General features: G+C 46.7%; 1 protein-coding gene across 1 annotated transcript in view; it reads right to left on the bottom strand.

The window, feature by feature from the left end:
* Positions 1-19353, bottom strand: part of LOC309706280 (uncharacterized protein) — a gene marked incomplete at both ends in the record, with an annotated part of 68109 nt that extends 48756 nt beyond the window's left edge. Inside the window, one exon of the mRNA XM_082532648.1 lies at positions 19238-19353. Within this exon, the coding sequence (XP_082388774.1) occupies positions 19238-19353 (116 nt within the window). The remainder of the gene's footprint in view (positions 1-19237) is intronic.
* Positions 19354-20177: the final 824 nt, after the last annotated feature.

The following is a 20177-nucleotide window of genomic DNA, read 5'->3' on the forward strand; positions in this document are numbered from 1 at the left end:
TTGTATTTTAGGTTTATTTATGTCTAACACAGCATCCCAACTCTTTAGCTAACTTAATAACTTTAGCTAAAGTGAATAGTTAGTCGCAGCACGGTGGCACGGTGGTTAGCACTGTTGCCTCACAGCAAGAAGGTCCTGAGTTCAATTCCACCATCAGGCCGGGGTCTTTCTGTGTGGAGTTTGCATGTTCTCCCCGTGTTTGCGTGGGTTCCCTCCGGGTACTCCGGCTTCCTCCCACCGTCCAAAGACATGCAGCTTGTGGGGATAGGTTAATTGGAAAATCCAAATTGTCACTAGGTGTGAATGTGCGAGTGAATGTGAGTGCAAATGGTTGTCTGTCCTTGTGTGTTAGCCCTGCGACAGACTGGCGACCTGTCCAGGATGTACCCCGCCTTTCGCCCTATGACAGCTGGGATAGGCTCCAGCGCCCCCCGCGACCCTGAAAAGGATAAGCGGAAGCGGATGGATGGATGGAATAGTTAGTCTAAGCTATGAATAAGATAGGAAATAAATATGAAAAATTAAAAAGGGAAATAAATATGAAAAATTAAAAAGGGTAAATTTTACTAGGAAGGAATAAAATATAAATTAAGGTTAAAAAGGAAATAACTGTACAACACAAATTAGAATGAAGGGTAAACTTAACTGGGAAAGAATAAGATAAAATATATAAATTAAAGTTGAAAATAAAATAACTGTACAACAAAATACACAATATAGAACTATATAAGAATGTATGAAGAAATATAAATAAATATATACACAATAACAGCAGCGTGATTTAAGTACTCCCAAAAAACTGAATTGTAGAACTGAAACTGACTGGTGAGAAGTGAAACTGAAATTATTTGAAAGCTACATTTTTAAAGGATAAAACTGGGAACTCAACTTGGCCACCAGGGTGCAGCCACAGAGTCTGGCAGGTCCTGTGTGTTTGCTAAAAAATGTTTTTATCAAAAACCCTTTGATTTTGCCATGTTTGTTTATTCTTTTCTTGTCTTTCTACCTTTTTAACCTTAATTTATATTTTATTCCTTCCTAGTTAAATTTACCCTTTTTAATTTTTCATATTTATTTCCTATCTTATTCATAGCCTTTTCCTTTTTTGTTTTCTTTAGGTCACGAGCAGTTGTCCAAGCATTTCACTACATATCGTACTGTGTATGACTGTGTACGTGACAAATAAAATTTGAATTTGAATTTGAATTTGAATTCCTCTTGAGCTTAACGTGTCCATGGAAAATGGTTAATTTAACTCTCCACCCAGCCAAGAGGAGCCAACATCTTTTATGCAAGAATCCTGGATTGTGGGCATGCCCAAAGTAAACGTGTTAAAACGGTATTTGGATCATTCCTTGGGGTTGTGAATTTCCTGATGATAATACTTCTGGCTGGCGATGTTGAGCGAAACCCTGGACTTGGACTACAGCAGTTTCTAGGTCTAACACCATCACTGCTACCTGGGCTAAAGCAGCTTCCAGGTCTAACACTATCACTGCTACCTGGGCTACAGCAGCTTCCAGGTCTAACACTATCACTGCTACCTAGACTAAAGCAGCTTTCAGGTCTAACACCATCACTGCTACCTGGACTAAAGCAGCTTCCAGGTCTAACACCATCACTGCTACCGGGGCTACAGCAGCTTCCAGGTCTAACACCATCACTGCTACCTAGACTAAAGCAGCTTCCAGGTCTAACACCATCACTGCTACCTGGGCTACAGCAGCTTCCAGGTCTAACACCATCACTGCTACCTAGACTAAAGCAGCTTCCAGGTCTAACACCATCACTGCTACCTGGGCTACAGCAGCTTCCAGGTCTAACACTATCACTGCTACCTAGACTAAAGCAGCTTCCAGGTCTAACACCATCACTGCTACCTAGACTAAAGCAGCTTCCAGGTCTAACACCATCACTGCTACCGGGGCTAAAGCAGCTTCCAGGTCTAACACCATCACTGCTACCGGGGCTACAGCAGCTTCCAGGTCTAACACCATCACTTCTACCGGGGCTACAGCAGCTTCCAGGTCTAACACCATCACTTCTACCAGGGCTAAAGCAGCTTCCAGGTCTAACACCATCACTTCTACCGGGGTTACAGCAGCTTCCAGGTCTAACACCATCACTGCTACCTGGGCTAAAGCAGCTTCCAGGTCTAACACCATCACTGCTACCTGGGCTAAAGCAGCTTCCAGGTCTAACACCATCACTTCTACCGGGGCTAAAGCAGCTTCCAGGTCTAACACCATCACTTCTACCGGGGCTAAAGCAGTTTCCAGGGCTAACACCATCACTGCTACCTGGGCCACAGCAGTTTCCCAGGCTAACACCATCACTGCTACCGGGGCTACAGCAGTTTCCAGGGCTAACACCTCACTGCTGCAGGTCCCCATTACAACTAAACCTAGTAAGTCAACAAGGTTTAGTTGACTTACTATCCATGTGTATACAGAGGAACCCTGTCTTTAAAAAGCATTGATCGTGTAAGTTATTTCGGACTCTTAATCAAGCTAGGACTATATGGGATCCACAGTGTAAAGACAAAGGGCTCCTAGGTGGCTATCTGAACATATGCAGCATGGCCCCTAAAAGGGAACAGCTGGAACATCTTCTCTTTAATTCAAATGTTGATTTCATGGGACTTTCGGGAACTTGGCTCAAACCCTCTTCTCCACAAGCACTGGTAACTCTAGGACTGGTAACTGTTTTGTGTTATGTTGTGGCTGTTTTTCTTGATTTCAAGCGTGCGTTTGACACTGTGAATCCTCTTAAGGTCTTGTCTAGACTGTCAACATTTAACTTTAGTAATCTCACCGTTAAATGGATACAGTCTTACCTATCAGATAGAAAACAATGCGAGCAAATAAAGAATACCAAGTCACCCTATCTTTACTGTAAGGTGTCCCTCAGGGTTCAATTCTAGGCCCACTGTTCTTTTCACTTTATGTAAATGACTTGCCCAGTGTGTGCAAAAATGTGTGCTAATCATACGGTAATTTTTACACAAGCCAAAACTGCTGATGCCACAGCCACAGCAATTTGCATAATTATGATGAAGGAACTGACCTCCCAGCCTCAGTGGGCTAGTTTCAGTCATTATGCAAATGTACTGTTTATAAGATTGGGGAAACCTGCAGTCAGCTGAGACTGAAGAAGTCACTTGGATGAGTGACGAAACGTTTCTCCCACTGAAATTGCTACGTCCTGAACAGAATCAACTTTTTGGTGACATCCATTTACTCAAAAATTACTGATAAGTGGATAACTGGAATATATAGTTTATAATTTCAACAATGTACTGTACAAAATGGAACTATATATGACAAATGTGGTGTGGTGCTTGTGTGATTTTTAACAAGGACCCTACAAAACTTTACAGTAGTCATGCTACCAAACTTCTGATGGCTACGTGTGGAGTTCCTGCTGTAAATGCATTCACTTTTAAGATAAAGAAATCTAAGTGATAAGAGGCCAGAAATGTTTGCACTGGCTTATGAATCTAAATCACTGAGGCCGTCTCTCCTGCATGAAGTCCAGGTGCTGGTTTTCTGTGTGTGCGTCTGATGCCCCAAAGCTGACTCCGAGCTGTAACACCATCCATGGCTGCAGTATGGAACAGATGTGGGGGTGTCCTCATCTCCCAGAGGAGTCCAAATCGTCATCAAACAGCCCTACAGACACAAAAACGTGAAAATATAAACAACCAGACTATCAGCAGTGATTTAAATTCTGTAATATATACTGTAAATGATTTTCATAGAGGTCTTAAAGTAGTTAAGGCCTTTATAATCACAGAGCATACAGAGAAAAGTACTAAACTGAATCAATTTCAGCCTTTGTTTTTCATCGTGTATATTGTATTAATAATTAAATTTCATTATCTGTGTCTTTACCACACATTTGCCACACAGGTGTAGATACTGTAGGTGCAGTGAATGCTTAAATTGCACTGATTAGAATATACTGGACACTCAAAGCTCAGATTCAGCGCACTGTGTTAGAGGCTGGGATTTGATGAATTCATCATATATACTGTGGCGGACCACCAGGTGACTCCACTCACACCCAAGTTTAAGGGAAGTGTTGGGGTGGAGATTTTGGCGATTTTTGTATGTGGAGTTCTGGTGAATTGGTTAATAAAGTTGTAGTGAGACCTACTGAGACCTCTCCTGTCGTCTTTACATACTGCCACATTGGTGACCCATGTGGCGAACATGCTAAGGTTTGAAGACGAAGCCAGCGCCGGCTTGGGAGCATCGGTTTCCACCGGACTTCCACCTCCGCTGATGGCTGCGTTTACTGTGGCACTTAAGCAGCCAGATTTTTGGTTTTACGACCCTCCTTCCTGGTTCGTGCACGTAAAAGCTCAGTTTGCTCTTCGTGGAGTTTCAGCTGATGATACCAAATACCACCATGTGGTGGCCTCGCTTGATCCACTGTCCACCCGCTGCATGATCAGAATCAGAATCAGAATCAGAATGGGTTTATTGCCAGATGTTGAGGTTTACAACATTAGGAAATTGCTGCGGTGCTTCAGTGCAGACAATAAGAATTAAAGTGCTATGTAGAAAGAAAGATATGTGCATGAGATATACATGAGATATATACATGAGAATAAGAATTATGATTGCTACGTAGAAAGATATATACATGAGTGCAGGTGGTGATCAGTGCCAAACATGAAATGATGCAGTGACACAGCGTAGGGTCATGTGTTAGTGGCGGGGACAATCATGTGGTTATTGTTCATGTGTCCAACAGCAGAGGGGAAGAAACTGTTCTTGTGGCGAGAGGTTCTGGTGCGAATGGACCGGAGCCTCCTGCCTGAGGGGAGCAGGTCAAACAGACTGTGTCCAGGGTGAGAAGGGTCAGCTGAGATCCGGGCTGCACGCCACAGTGTCCTGGAGGTGTACAGGTCCTGCAGAGATGGGAGTCTGCAGCCAATCACCTTCTCAGCAGAGCGCACCACACGCTGCAGTCTCTGTTTGTCCCTGATAGTGGCTCCAGCGTACCACACAGTGATGGAGGAGGTGAGGATGGACTCGATGATTGCAGTGTAGAATTGCATCATCGTCCGTGTTGGCAGGTTGAATTTCTTCAGCTGCCTCAGGAAGTACATCCTCTGCTGGGCTTTCTTGATGACGGAGGTGATGGTGGGCTCCCACTTCAGGTCCTGGGTGATGGTGGTACCCAGGAAGCGGAATGAGTCCACAGAGGTGATGGGGGTGTCAGTCAGGATGATGGGGGGGAGTGGGGCTGTGTGCTTCCTGAAGTCCACAATAATCTCCACTGTCTTCTGGGCATTCAGCACCAGGTTGTTGTGGCTGCACCAAGACACCAGACGTTCAACCTCCCTCCTGTAGGCAGACTCGTCCCCGTCCGAGATGAGCCCAATGACGGTGGTGTCATCTGCGAACTTGATTAGCTTGACAGACTGGTGGGTGGAGGTGCAGCAGTTGGTGTACAGGGAGAAGAGCAGAGGAGAAAGAACACAGCCCTGAGGGGAGCCGGTGCTGATGGTCCGGGAGTCCGAGACATTCTTTCCCAGCCTCACGTGCTGCTTCCTGTCCGTCAGGAAGTCAGTGATCCACCGGCAGATGGGATCAGGCACATTCATCTGGGAAAGCTTGCCTCGGAGATGGTCTGGAAGGATGGTGTTGAAGGCAGAGCTGAAGTCCACAAACAGGATCCTGGCGTAGGTTCCTGGGGAGTCCAGATGCTGCAGGATGAAGTGTAGGGCCATGTTGATGGCGTCGTCTACAGACCTGTTGGCTCTATATGCAAACTGCAGGGGGTCCAGGAGGGGGGCCGTGAGGGTCTTGAGATGGGAGAGAACTAGGCGCTCAAATGACTTCATGACCACAGATGTCAGAGCCACGGGTCTGTAGTCATTTAGTCCAGTGATCCTAGGTTTCTTGGGGACAGGGATTATGGTAGAGGACTTGAAGCAGGCAGGCACATGACATGCCTGCAGTGAGGAGTTGAAGATGCCAGAAAACACTGGGGCCAGCTCGTTTGCACAGTGTCTGAGGGTGGCAGGAGACACGCCGTCTGGGCCGGGAGCTTTCCGAGCATTCAGACTCTTAAACTGCTTCCTCACATCTGCTTCATGAATATGAAGAGTTGTGGTCGGAGGAGGTGGTGTGAAATCCTCTTTTGTGTGGGGTGAGGAGGCGGGTGTTGCGGGTGAACAGTTTGAAGGTGGTGATGGCTCTATGGAGGGGGGAGAGGTGGGGGAATGAGTGTCCAAAGTGCCTCTATTGTTGGGGTCGTTGGAGGTGTGAAGGCTGCCTGATGGCTCGTCAAAACGGCAGTAGAAGTCGTTGAGGGTGTTGGCCAAGAGCAAGTCATCAGTGGAGTGGGGGGTTTTAGGCTTGTAGTTGGTGATATTCCTAAAACCTTTCCACACAGAGGCCGAGTCATTCTCTGAGATCTGCTGCTGCATCTTCTCAGAGTGCTGATGTTTAGCAATGTCCACTTCTTTAGTGAACCTGTACTTGGCCTCTCTGTAGCAGTCCCTGTCTCCGCTTCTGAACGCCTTTCTCTTTTCCAGCCACAGCTTTTTGAGTTTAGGGGTAAACCAGGGTTTGTCATTGTTATAACTCACCCTGGTGCGTGATGGCACAATGCTGTCCTCACAGAAGTGGATATAGGAGGTGACAGTGTCCGTAAACTCGTCCAAGCTGTTAGAAGCAGCCTTCATTGTGTCCCAGTCTGTGGTCTCCAAACACGTGCGAAGCTCCTCCACAGCCTCGTTGCTCCACAGTTTTTTAGTCCTCACGACAGGTTTGGAGAGCTTCAGCCTCTGTCTGTACGCGGGGATTAGGTGGATCATGACGTGGTCAGAAAGTCCGAGTGAGGCGCGCGGCACCGCGCGATAGGCCCCGCTGATCGTGCTGTAGCAGTGGTCCAATGTCCTCTCCTCTCTGGTCGGGCATTTAATATACTGCTTGTATTTCGGAAGCTCATGGCTCAGATTGGCTTTGTTAAAGTCCCCAAGAGCAATGATGAGAGAGTCCGATGACTCTCCTCTGGGACCCCCCGCCCAAGGTAAATACACCGCCTCAAGCAGCTACTTCCTCTCTGATGCTGAGCGGGCCGAGAAACTCCTCTCCCTCGCGGGCCTGGGCAATGGTACCGCTCTCGAGCTCATGGAGAGCATGCTGTCCTTACTGGGCACGGATGACGGAGGATTCCTCTTCATCCACCTCTTCCTCTGACAGCTGCCGGCTGAGGTGTGTGCTGGACTTGCCAACTCCCCGCTATTGGCCACGCAGGATTACCGCTCCCTTTCAGAAGAGGAGGATCGCATCCTCCTGGCTACCCGGGGCTTTGGTGTCCAGGCGACTGTCATGGACTCACCAGTGGCTTCCCCCGCTCGCCCACCGATACTCCACGGGCCCTCCGACTCATCCACGGTGGCTGGGATTGTTGTACGGCGGCAACGTGGAAAAGGGCTTTGTTTTTATCATCAGCGTTTTGGAGCGAAGGCATGGCACTGTCTGCTGCCTTGCAATTTTAAGACCCAGGGAAACGGGCCCACCAGTGCTCTGTAGCAGCCACGACGGCAACAAGGAAAAGCTGCTTTTCATGGAGGACTCATCAGAGGTGTGGACTCGAGTCACATGACTTGGACTCGAGTCAGACTCGAGTCATTAATTTTATGACTTTAGACTTGACTTGAAAAAATTTTCTAAGACTTGTGACTTGACTTGGACTTTTACACCAATGACTTGGGACTTGAATTGGACTTGAACCGGTTTACTTGAAAAGACTTGATATTTCACCCCAAATATAAAATTTAACATGTATATTATATAGAGATTGAAAATGTGATGTCATTCCGGGGTAGAACCGCAAAGGATTCTGGGAACTCGTGGCAAGAGGTACTAACGCACGCAGGCTTTCAATTGAAATCAGTCACACAGCGATAAAAAGAAACACAAAAATGTCAAGAAGCTGTTGTATTATTAACTGCAATAGCCGGTCGCATGACAGCCACGGGAAGCCGACGGGTAAAGAGATCAGTTGTTATCGGATTATGTCGTTGAAGAGAAATTGTTCAAGCCATGTTTCCGAAGTAACAAAGAGGCGATGGGTGGCCTGGATTGCAGCCATTCAAAGACCAAATATAACGTCCCAGAACACTCCAGCTCACAGGTTAGTCTGCTCCAAGCATTTACACGAAGGTCAGAGTTTTTTAGTCGTTAATACGTCATTTTTCTTAACATAATTGGTGATATAGGTTACAAGCAAGTCTGGCGCTGAACAGAAATTGTGGCGCTATGCTCCTTTATTTATTGTGCATAAATAGTGAATTGTCCTGACACAATATTGTGTTTCGCTTCTGTTATTATGGTACATTGACAAAAACATATACTTTTATTCACAGGATAAAACAGGTTTTTTGTATCACTAATTGCCGCATACAATATTATTGTCACTGCTACATTTCTGTAATGCGTACCAGAGATTATTTCCACTGCTAATTAATTACCGTTGAGCTCAAAGGTCCTATTAATAAACGGTTAACGAATGTGTATTCATGACGACGATTTGTGAGATTGGTAAACTTATGATACGTACGATGGTCTTTACTTTCTACACGGTGCATTTCAAGGTCCTGTACCCATCCATCGGTAAACTGTACCTGGGCTTGTTGCAGTGACCTGAAGTTACTAAACTTCATGAGTGTATGCACTCACTCCAAGAACCGTATGAAAAGACCAAGACCAAGATGGCGCCGCGGATGGTCGCCCTGGTGCTTCAGTGCATTACTTTTGTTTTGTTTTTGTGCATTTTCTCTGTGTCTGGGCACTCCTCTGGATACTCGTACACCAGAGAAGAGCTCCTTAACTACAGGACTACAACGCCTGTGGATTTATTTCCAATATTTGTCGCATCTGCGGCAGATTTACTGCTGACTCTGACCAGGAAAGCGAGACGCCGAAAGAGAGGGAAGCGAGCCGGCGCACTCGTGCGTTTGAGGAGACGCGGACTGCGAACTGCTCTTCCTGGGATCTTCCTTTCTAATGTACGCTCACTCGGCAATAAGATTGACGAACTGGCCCTGATGAGAAGCATGAACAGAGACTTTGCCTCCTCCTGTGTCTTATGTTTTACGGAGTCGTGGCTCAGTGAGAACATCCCAGACTGCACGCTCAAGCTGGAGGGCTTCCATCTGCTGCGCGCGGACCGGCAGGCCGCTCTCTCCGGTAAGTCCAAAGGTGGAGGTCTCTGCTTCTACATCAATAGTGGCTGGTGCACAGATGTGACAGTGATTGCTCAGCACTGCTCTTCCTCTCTGGAATATCTTTTTATCCACTGCAAACCGTTTTATTCTCCGCGGGAGTTTGCTTCATTCATCCTGGCCGCTGTTTACATCCCGCCAGACGCAGATGCGCAGGCAGCTCAGTGCGCACTCGCGGAGCAGATTCTCCACACGGAGCGGACATTCCCGGCCTCTCTCATCATTGCTCTTGGGGACTTTAACAAAGCCAATCTGAGCCATGAGCTTCCAAAATATAAGCAGTATATTAAATGCCCGACCAGAGAGGAGAGGACATTAGACCACTGCTACAGCACGATCAGCGGGGCCTATCGTGCGGTGCCCCGCGCTTCACTCGGACTTTCTGACCACGTCATGATCCACCTAATCCCCGCGTACAGACAGAGGCTGAAGCTCTCCAAACCCGTCGTGAGGACTAAAAAACTGTGGAGCAACGAGGCTGTGGAGGAGCTTCGCACGTGTTTGGAGTCCACAGACTGGGACACATTGAAGGCTGCTTCTAACAGCTTGGACGAGTTTACGGACACTGTCACCTCCTATATCCACTTCTGTGAGGACAGCATTGTGCCATCACGCACCAGGGTGAGTTATAACAATGACAAACCCTGGTTTACTCCTAAACTCAAAAAGCTGTGGCTGGAAAAGAGAAAGGCGTTCAGAAGCGGAGACAGGGACTGCTACAGAGAGGCCAAGTACAGGTTCTCTAAAGAAGTGGACATTGCTAAACATCAGCACTCTGAGAAGATGCAGCAGCAGATCTCAGAGAATGACTCGGCCTCTGTGTGGAAAGGTTTTAGGAATATCACAAACTACAAGCCTAAAACCCCCCACTCCACTGATGACTTGCTCTTGGCCAACACCCTCAACGACTTTTACTGCCGTTTAGACGAGCCATCAGGCAGCCTTCACACCTCCAACGGCCCCAACAATAGAGACACTTTGGACACTCATTCCCCCACCTCTCCCCCCTACATAGAGCCATCACCACCTTCAAACCGTTCACCTACAACACCCCCCTCCTCACCCCACACAAAAGAGGATTTCACACCACCTCCTCCCACCACAACTCTTCATATTCATGAAGCAGATGTGAGGAAGCAGTTTAAGAACCTGAATGCTCGGAAAGCTCCCGGCCCAGACGGCGTGTCTCCTGCCACCCTCAGACACTGTGCAAACGAGCTGGCCCCAGTGTTTTCTGGCATTTTCAACTCCTCACTGCAGGCATGCCATGTGCCTGCCTGCTTCAAGTCCTCCACCATAATCCCTGTCCCCAAGAAACCTAGGATCACTGGACTAAATGACTACAGACCCGTGGCTCTGACATCTGTGGTCATGAAGTCTTTTGAGCGCCTAGTTCTCTCCCATCTCAGGACCCCCTGCAGTTTGCATATAGAGCCAACAGGTCTGTAGACGACGCCATCAACATGGCCCTACACTTCATCCTGCAGCATCTGGACTCCCCAGGAACCTACGCCAGGATCCTGTTTGTGGACTTCAGCTCTGCCTTCAACACCATCCTTCCAGACCATCTCCGAGACAAGCTTTCCCAGATGAATGTGCCTGATCCCATCTGCCGGTGGATCACTGACTTCCTGACGGACAGGAAGCAGCATGTGAGGCTGGGAAAGAATGTCTCGGACTCCCGGACCATCAGCACCGGCTCCCCTCAGGGCTGTGTTCTTTCTCCTCTGCTCTTCTCCCTGTACACCAACTGCTGCACCTCCACCCACCAGTCTGTCAAGCTAATCAAGTTTGCAGATGACACCACCGTTATTGGACTCATCTCGGACGGGGACGAGTCTGCCTACAGGAGGAAGGTTGAACGTCTGGTGTCCTGGTGCAGCCACAACAACCTGGTGCTGAATGCCCAGAAGACAGTGGAGATTATTGTGGACTTCAGGAAGCACACAGCCCCACTCCCCCCCATCATCCTGACTGACACCCCCATCACCTCTGTGGACTCATTCCGCTTCCTGGGTACCACCATCACCCAGGACCTGAAGTGGGAGCCCACCATCACCTCCGTCATCAAGAAAGCCCAGCAGAGGATGTACTTCCTGAGGCAGCTGAAGAAATTCAACCTGCCAACACGGACGATGATGCAATTCTACACTGCAATCATCGAGTCCATCCTCACCTCCTCCATCACCGTGTGGTACGCTGGAGCCACTATCAGGGACAAACAGAGACTGCAGCGTGTTGTGCGCTCTGCTGAGAAGGTGATTGGCTGCAGACTCCCATCTTTGCAGGACCTGTACACCTCCAGGACATTGCGGCGTGCAGCTCGGATCTCAGCTGACCCTTCTCACCCTGGACACAGTCTGTTTGACCTGCTCCCCTCAGGCAGGAGGCTCCGGTCCATTCGCACCAGAACCTCTCGCCATAAGAACAGTTTCTTCCCCTCTGCTGTTGGACACATGAACAATAACCATATGACTGTACCCGCCACTAACACATGACCCTACGCTGTGTCACTGCATCATTCTATGTTTGGCACTGATCACCACCTGCACTCATGTATATATCTTTCAACGTAGCACTCTTAATTCTCATTCTCATGTATATATCTCATGTATATCTCATGCACATATCTTTCCACGTAGCACTTTTAATTCTTATCCCTACTTTTATTTTTTTCATGTCTATTTAAGTGCTATTTATGACAGCATGTTTGCACTGAAGCACCGCAGCAATTTCCTAATGTTGTAAACCTGCTCAACATTTGGCAATAAACCCCATTCTGATTCTGATTCTGATTCTGATTATAAATATGCATATAAATATGCTACGATGAGATAGCTGACTTCATCTAACTAGCAAATGTTGTCCAGGCTACGTTGGTGATGCAGTTTTTTTTAATGTGTATGATATTTTTGTCATGCGATTTTAAAGCCGGTCCTACAACCGCATCCAAGAATAACATGCAGCTTATCTCAGAACTGTCGGTGAAAATTATTCTTGGAGCTAGGTTTAATTGAGCTGCATTTTAAAGAGGTGCAATTTCACAATTTGTGTATATTTTCTAAGTTCACTATTTTGTCATGTGTTGAGAAAAACACAGATTTTAAAATTACATGGTCTAATATTTACATTTAGCATATAACTGCAACATGCTTTTTTCGGGTTTTTTTTTAAAGACTCGAAAGGACTTGAAATTCAAAATTTCAGACTTGTGACTTTACTCGGACTTTTACACCAGTGACTTGAGACTCGACTCTGACTTGCCTGACATTACTTGAGACTGGACTTGAGACTTGAGGATAAAGACTTGAGACTTACTTGAGACTTGCAAAACAATGACTTGGTCCCACCTCTGGGACTCATGTTTGGGGAGGTGTTTCATGGTGGACTGCGGCTCACAGAATAGCCTTCTTCCCATGGCTGGCTCATTTCAAATACATGGTTGAAAACGCTTTGCTGGCACTGACAGCCTGAGGTCTTGAACTCATGGACATCACCAGATGTTTCCTTCACCAGTTTCCTCCTTTTTAATTGTAGTGATCGAAACCACACAATAACTGCCAAGGGCCTCTATACTACTTATACAAACTTTCAGACCCAGAGCTCTTAAAGGAACGAACCCAGAATAAACGTGGCAAAGAGGTCAGAATCAGCCAGGATACATTAAAGTTTATTATTTTAAAAGAAAAAAAAAGGTCTGCAATGAAACTAAAATATCACAATTAAAAGGTCACTAACGACCAACATTGTACCTTTAATCGTGCAATCTGCCAGCAATGTAACAATCACCTGGTAGCTTGCTCTCACCAGAAGAAAACAGGTGCTCGTTGCTTTAAAAAAAACAAGTCCACCCAGATAAATACGGCTCACAAGAACACTTATCCCACGCACTAAGTGCTTCCCCAAGGCAATAATTGGTATAACTGCAATCAATTTATGTTAAAACACAGGAAATCCATCCACCATAAGACCTGATTCTCATGAGGCATGAGACCCAGCTCAGGGATTACACACAGACTAATATTGCACCGGCTCAGTTAACATAAATGCAAACCCAGACTAAATTTAGAAAATCAGTTTTAAAAGGTGACCCTTGCTCTGAAACAAACTAGGGAGAAAATGCAACAGAAAAGGAGAAAGAGGAAAAAACTGTGACACAAGCCCGTCCTGCAACTGACTACTATGTTTGCTGCACAACTTGCTTAGTGTCTTCTCAGATTACCTGAATCTCTGCTATAGAGATACATAACCACAGTTTGTGTAGCAGGCAACTAAATCTTCTCAGGCTTTTCACTTCCCAAATCACCATTGTTCACAGCCACTCATAACTTCAAAGGAGAGAAGAGGAAGACCTGCTGCTACTTCCTCTTTTATACCCTCCCTTGGGTCCCCTGGTTCTTAAAGCCTTCCGCATTACATAATGCTTTGCCAGGCTATTACTGCAGAGGCTTTCAGTTGCTGTTTGTTTGTGGGTCTTTCTGTTTCAAGCCTTCAACAAGTAAAATGCACGCTCAATTGGGTTAAGAGGTCAATGACTTGGCCATTCAAGAATATTCCACCTTTTGCTTTAATAAACTCCTGGGTCTTTGTTTTGCTCTTTTGCTTGTTTTTCACAACGCTGTTACAGTCATGAGCTCCTTCTCAAAATCAAGAGAAGCAAATCCACTAACTTTCTAATCACGGAAGAGCCACCAATCACTCTTGAGGAACAGCGGACTGCTTCGGAGGCATCTACAATTAGTGATCCCTGCCGCAAGGTCTCGCCCACAGTGGAAACGTCTCAGGCTGTGCGAGAGGAGACAGCAGGGTAAGTGTGGAGGCATCCGGAGCAGGCCAGCGGCTAATCCAAACAAACCTGCTATTCCCACCATCGTACTGTCCAGCGTGCGCTCCCTGGACAACAAGCTAGATTGTGTATGCTTACTTTGGTCCACCTTGAAGTCAGTGAGAGTGTGTTGTGTCCTCGCCTTTGTGGAAACTTGGCTCAATAATAACATTCCCGACAGCTCCATTCAACTCGACCGGCTAACATGCTTTCAAGCAGACAGAGCTCTCGCCGAAGGGGTCAAGGCTAGCGAAGCAGGACTCTGTGTTCACATCAACAATGCCCGGTGTTGTGATGCTGTCGTGGCTTGCAAACACTGTTCACCTCTGCTGGAGCTTATGATCATCAAGTGCAGACCGCTCTACCATTCCGGCAAGGCTACAGATGAGGGGTCACTCACCAGCTGCAGAGCAGAAGCCAGGGGGGGTTGCAGTGATGTGCCCGTGAGCTCCGCCAGCAGCCAGCTGCACTAGAGTAACCAAGCTCCAGGCCGAGAAGCCGAGGGCACCCCACACCCGAAGTGGCCCGTGCGAGCCCCAGGCTCCAGGCCCCGATAAGCAGTCACCAAGGAGTGAGCCGGTGTGTACCTGGACACCCACCCCCGGACACAAAGGACCACCAACGCACCGATGTCTGAGGGCGTCTGCCACTGGCAGGGGAAGTGGTGGTGGGGGGAGATAGGCCTCCAAACCTTGGAGGGCCTGAGATGTCCCCAGAGAGGTGGTGTCTGATACCCAACCTGACATATAGACACAGACATACAGGCACACACATATACAAACATCCATTCCCACCCTCATGCTCTCATATGCAATTACTCAACACTCAACCAACGTGGAGACAGACATAAAGAGACGCTGTACACACGATCACACTCCCCAAGCGTACTCTACGAAGCGGGTCTAGGTACCCTTGTCCCTGGAGGGGGAAACTGCACCCAGACCCAGGTGGTGTTACCCTTTTCGCTGCGGTGGGGAGAAGCAGACCGCCCCGACTCCGCAGCAGCAGGGAGGCCCCACACTCCAGACCCAATTCGGACAGCCAACTCCTCCTCCTGCCCCCCCGCACCAGCAGGCCACAGAGAACGGGGGTGTGAGAAGACTCCAAAACCTCCCTCTGCCCGCCAGCTCCCCCGCTGACCCCAGTAGGCACCCCCATACTCCGCAACCCGCCAGGGAAAGGGGGCCCCAGCCCAGAGACGGAGCGCCCCCAGAATCCCACGCCTGTCCTGGACCAACCCAGGGGCAGCCAGGCTACCACGAGGAAACCATCACCTAAGAGCCAACAGAGCCCCTAATAGGCCATGACCGCTACCCCGGATTGAGCCCCCCAAGGAAGATGCTCCTGGGGAACCCCACGACACCCTAAGCCTGTCCCTACCCCCACACCAATCACAACAGCGAAGGTGGGACCAAATTATGACACCCCACCCCCACTAGGTGATGGAGCTGATCAAAGGAGCCCAGAGAAATTGATCTGATGTGGTGGCAGAGGCTGTATCAAGACTAATGTAATCTAATAGATAATTTCTATATTGGTTAGAGTTAAGATTATTTTTATTTTTCCAGTTCATGAGGACTGTTTTCTTGGCTATGCATAGGGCAGTGAAAACCATATGGGCTATATTCTTTTCTGAAGTGACATTATCTAAGCTGCCCAACAAACACACTAAGGGGGAAGTTGGAATGTTACATTTCAGACACCTCGATAAGTCTTCACATATCTCGCGCCAAAACTTCTGCACTGGTGGACAGAACCAAAGAGCGTGGATATAATTGTCCGGTGAATTGGTTTGGCAGTGTGAGCAGTTGTTGGTAGACGTAAAGCCCATCTTGAACATCTGATGACCTGTATAGTGCACTCTATGTAGTATTTTGTATTGAATTAATTGAAGACTGGGATTTCTAATTAGATGAAAGGTTTTTAAGCAAATCTGAGACCAGAAGTTTAGGTCTAAGTTAACTGATAAATCTGCTTCCCATTTTGCAATAGGAAGTGATATTGATTCATCTGTTTTAGAAAGCATTCTGTATATTTTGGATAGTAATTTGGGGGTTTTAAGAGTAAGAAATTGAACGACACTTGGTGGTGTTTGTAGTTCAACTTGACCCGGTTTAAATTTCTTTTTTACTATGGATTTAATTTGTTGATATTCTAAAAATCTTTTCTTGTTGATCCCATATTGTGTAACTAGTCCATCAAATGGAATAAATTCTGTTCCTTCTAGTATATGTTCTAAGTATTTGATTCCTTTACCACTCCAATCTGAAAAGTTGATCATATTATTGTTTTGTAATATGTCAGGGTTGTTCCAGATAGGTGTACGTTTGCATGGGATTAATGAAGACTCCGTCAATTTTAGAAACTCCCACCATGCTGTCAGAGAAGAGCTGATGTTGATGCTTTTAAAGCATTCATGTTGTTGGATGTTTGAGCTGATAAATGGTAGGTCTGAGATCTCTAGATTATTGCAAAGTGCTTGTTCTACATCTAGCCAAGGTTCATCTAAGACGGTATGTTTTAGCCATCCTGAGATAAACTGAAGCCTGTTGGCTAAGAAGTAGTGCTGAAAGTTAGGTAGATCTAATCCTCCTTTATCCTTGGTCTTTTGTAGTGTTTTTAAGCTGATACGTGGGGGTTTATCTTTCCAAAGGAATTTGGACATACATGAATCTAGAGATCTGAACCAATCTTGTGGTGGTTTAGTTGGGATCATTGAGAATAAATAATTTATTTTTGGTAAGACCATCATTTTTATAGAGGCAACCCTTCCCATGAGTGATATGGGTAGACATTTCCACCTAGCCAGATCGCCTTCTACCTTCTTTAAAAGTGGGATATGGTTTAATTTAGTTAGATCTGCAAGCTTGGGAGAGACATTAAAACCTAAATATTTTATATTTCCTGATTGCAGTGGTGTAAGGCAAGGCAAGGCAAGTTTATTTGTATAGCACAATTCAACAACAAGGTGATTCAAAGTGCTTTACAGAGACATTAGAAACAAAAACAAATAAAAAGCATGATTTAAAATTGATTAAAACAAGCAAACAAACAAACAAACAAACTAATTAACAAACAAACAAACAAACAAACAAACAAACAAAACAGTATATAAAATCAAAACAGATAAAATCAGAACAGTAGATAAAATCAGTAGTTAAATGTAAGTTTTGAAATTTAAGCTTAAAGTGTGGATTTGGTGCTTTATTCAAATGCAGCTGAGAACAGGTGAGTCTTCAACCTGGATTTAAATAAACTGAGTGTTTCAGCTGATCTGAGGCTTTCTGGGAGTTTGTTCCAGATATAAGGAGCATAAAAGCTGAATGCAGCTTCTCCGTGTCTGGTTCTGACTCTGGGAACTGATAAAAGACCGGATCCAGATGACCTGAGGGATCTGGAAGGTTCATACTGGGTCAGGAGGTCACTGATGTATTTTGGTCCTAAACCATTCAGAGCTTTATAGACCAGCATCAGAACTTTAAAGTCTATCCTCTGACGGACAGGCAGCCAGTGTAAAGACCTCAGAGCTGGACTGATGTGGTCCACTTTTTTGGTCTTAGTGAGGACTCGAGCAGCAGAGTTCTGAATGAGCTGTAGTTGTCTGACTGATTTTTTAGGTAGACCTGTAAAGATGCTGTTACAGTAATCAAGCCTACTAAAGATGAATGCATGGACTAGTTTTTCCAGGTCCTGTTGAGACATCAGATCTTTTATCCTTGATATATTCTTGAGGTGATAGTAAGCTGATTTTGTTATTGTCTTAATGTGTTTTTCTAAGTTTAGGTCTGCATCCATCACTACACCCACATTTCTCGCCTGGTTTGTGGTTTTTAGGTGTATAGATTGAAGTTCTCTGGTGACCTGTAATCGTTTTTCTTTGGCGCCAAAGACTATTACCTCAGTTTTGTTTTTATTTAGCTGGAGAAAATTGTGGCACAACCAGTCATTAATTTCCTCAATGCATTTAACAAGAGCCTGTACAGGGCCATGGTCTCCTGGTGACATTGTGATATATATTTGTGTGTCATCTGCATAGCTGTGGTAGTTTATTTTGTTGTTCTTTATAATCTGTGCCAGTGGGAGCATGTAAATGTTAAACAGAGGGGGTCCCAAGATGGAACCTTGGGGAACTCCACATGTGATACTTGTCTGCTCAGATGTGAAGTTACCTGTTGATACAAAGTATTTCCTGTTTTCTAAGTATGTTTTGAACCAGTTTAGTACAGTTCCTGAAAGAACTGCCCAGTTCTCCAGTCGTTTGAGTAATATGTTGTGGTCAACTGTATCAAATGCTGCACTGAGATCCAGTAAAACTAAGACTGACATTTTTCCACTGTCTGTATTCAGACATATGTCATTAAACACTTTGGTCAGAGCGGTTTCTGTCACGGTTCTGGGTCCGTTGGACCCAGTATTTTGAGTTTATTATGTTTTGGTTTATTTTTGCATTATGGATTGTTTTCTGATGTTCTGGTGCTTTGTTTATTATTATCATTATAGACCTGTTTCTGTTATTCTTGGTGAGGGATCAGTTCTTAGGTTTTGGGTTCTCATGTGTGTTGCAGTTTCTGTTCAGTGTCTAGTCTGTCTCTCAGTGTCATGTCTGCATCTGGTTTAGTAATTCTTGTTTCCTGTTTTATTGTGCAAGTTGTTGTCTTATGTTAGTGTGTGCAGCTTAGCTGCTCCGTCTCGTTAGCCCTGATCTCCCCCAGGTGTGTCTCCCTTCTGTTGCCCATTCCCTCATTACTACCCTGTGTATATTAGCCCTGTGTTTTCCCATGCTGGGTGTCGCGTCGTACCATCAGATTATGCCTGTGTGTTTCTGTTCTCCATATTCCATGTTCACTTCATGGTTTTTTTCGTACCAGCAATAAAGCTGAGGTTTTTGAGTTTCAAGTTAGTGTCTGAGTCCTGCGTTTGGATCCTCCTCTCCGCCTGCCTGCACACAGAGCCCTGACAGAACGACGCGACCAGTAATGGATCCAGCGGACTCATTGTGGAAGTGCAGCTCCCGTTTTGACGGGACCCGGCTAGCGCTTGGAGGGCCTCCGTGCTGCCGTTCCTCACTAGCAGCCTATCCTTCGGCCCACTCGTCTGCTTCCTCACCGCGGATGCCCCGGTCTCGCAGAAAACGCTCCAGCCTGTTCCGTGTCTTCATCCACGCCTGGTCCAGCCTCCGTGTCTTCATCCACGCCTGGTCCAGCCTCCGTGTCTTAATCCATGCCTGGTCCAGCTTCAGCTCCGCCTTCGTCTTCGTCTGGTCCTGCCTCGTCTTCATCTTTGTCTGGTCCTGCCTCGTCTTCGTCTTCGTCTGGTCCTGCCTCGTCTGGTGCTGCGGTTGCCACACCACCGTCAGAGCCAACTCGACCCGTTCCGCCTCTGCCGGCTGTTTTCCGGGCCTCTAAGTTGGCATCATGGCCTTCGGGGACGGCCTCCGGAAAGAGTTCGTCGTCGCCGCCGCTGGCATCGCGGCCGACCTCCAGACCTGCTCAGTGGCCACCACTACCTTCCAAGTGGTCGGCCTCCTGATTGGTTTTGCCTCCGCCGCTGTTGCCGTGTGCACGGTCGGCCTCCAGAACTGTTTGCCCGTCGCCGCCGTTGCCGTGTGCACGGTCGGCCTCCAGAACTGTTTGCCCGTTGCCGTGTGCACGGTCGGCCTCCAGAACTGTTTGCCCGTTGCCGTGTGCACGGTCGGCCCCCTGAACTTTTCATGGTTTCTTGTTGGGCTCGGATTTGGTTTTGTTTTTGATCCGTTTTCCTGTGTTCTTGGACTGTTTTCTTGTGTGTTTGGACTCTTGTGCTCCTTTTTGTTTCCTAGCAGGTGATTTCAATCATGCAGACCCAAAGACTGTGCTTTCCAAACTGCATAAACACATTAAATTTCCCCACACGAGAAAACAAAATTTTGGACAATGTTTTCACCACCCAGATAGGAGATTACAAAACCCTTCCCCTCCCCCACCTTGGTGCCTCTGATCACATAACTATTATGCTAATGCCAGCATACAGGCCCCTGCTCAAAGCCACCAAACCAGTTCGTAAGCAGATACATGTGTGGCCAGAAGGGTCCTCAGAGGCACTGCAAGACTGCTTTTCAACCAC

Source organism: Aulonocara stuartgranti (genome assembly GCF_965226115.1).
Source record: "Aulonocara stuartgranti genome assembly, chromosome: 5".
NCBI classification, from domain to species: Eukaryota; Metazoa; Chordata; class Actinopteri; order Cichliformes; family Cichlidae; genus Aulonocara; species Aulonocara stuartgranti.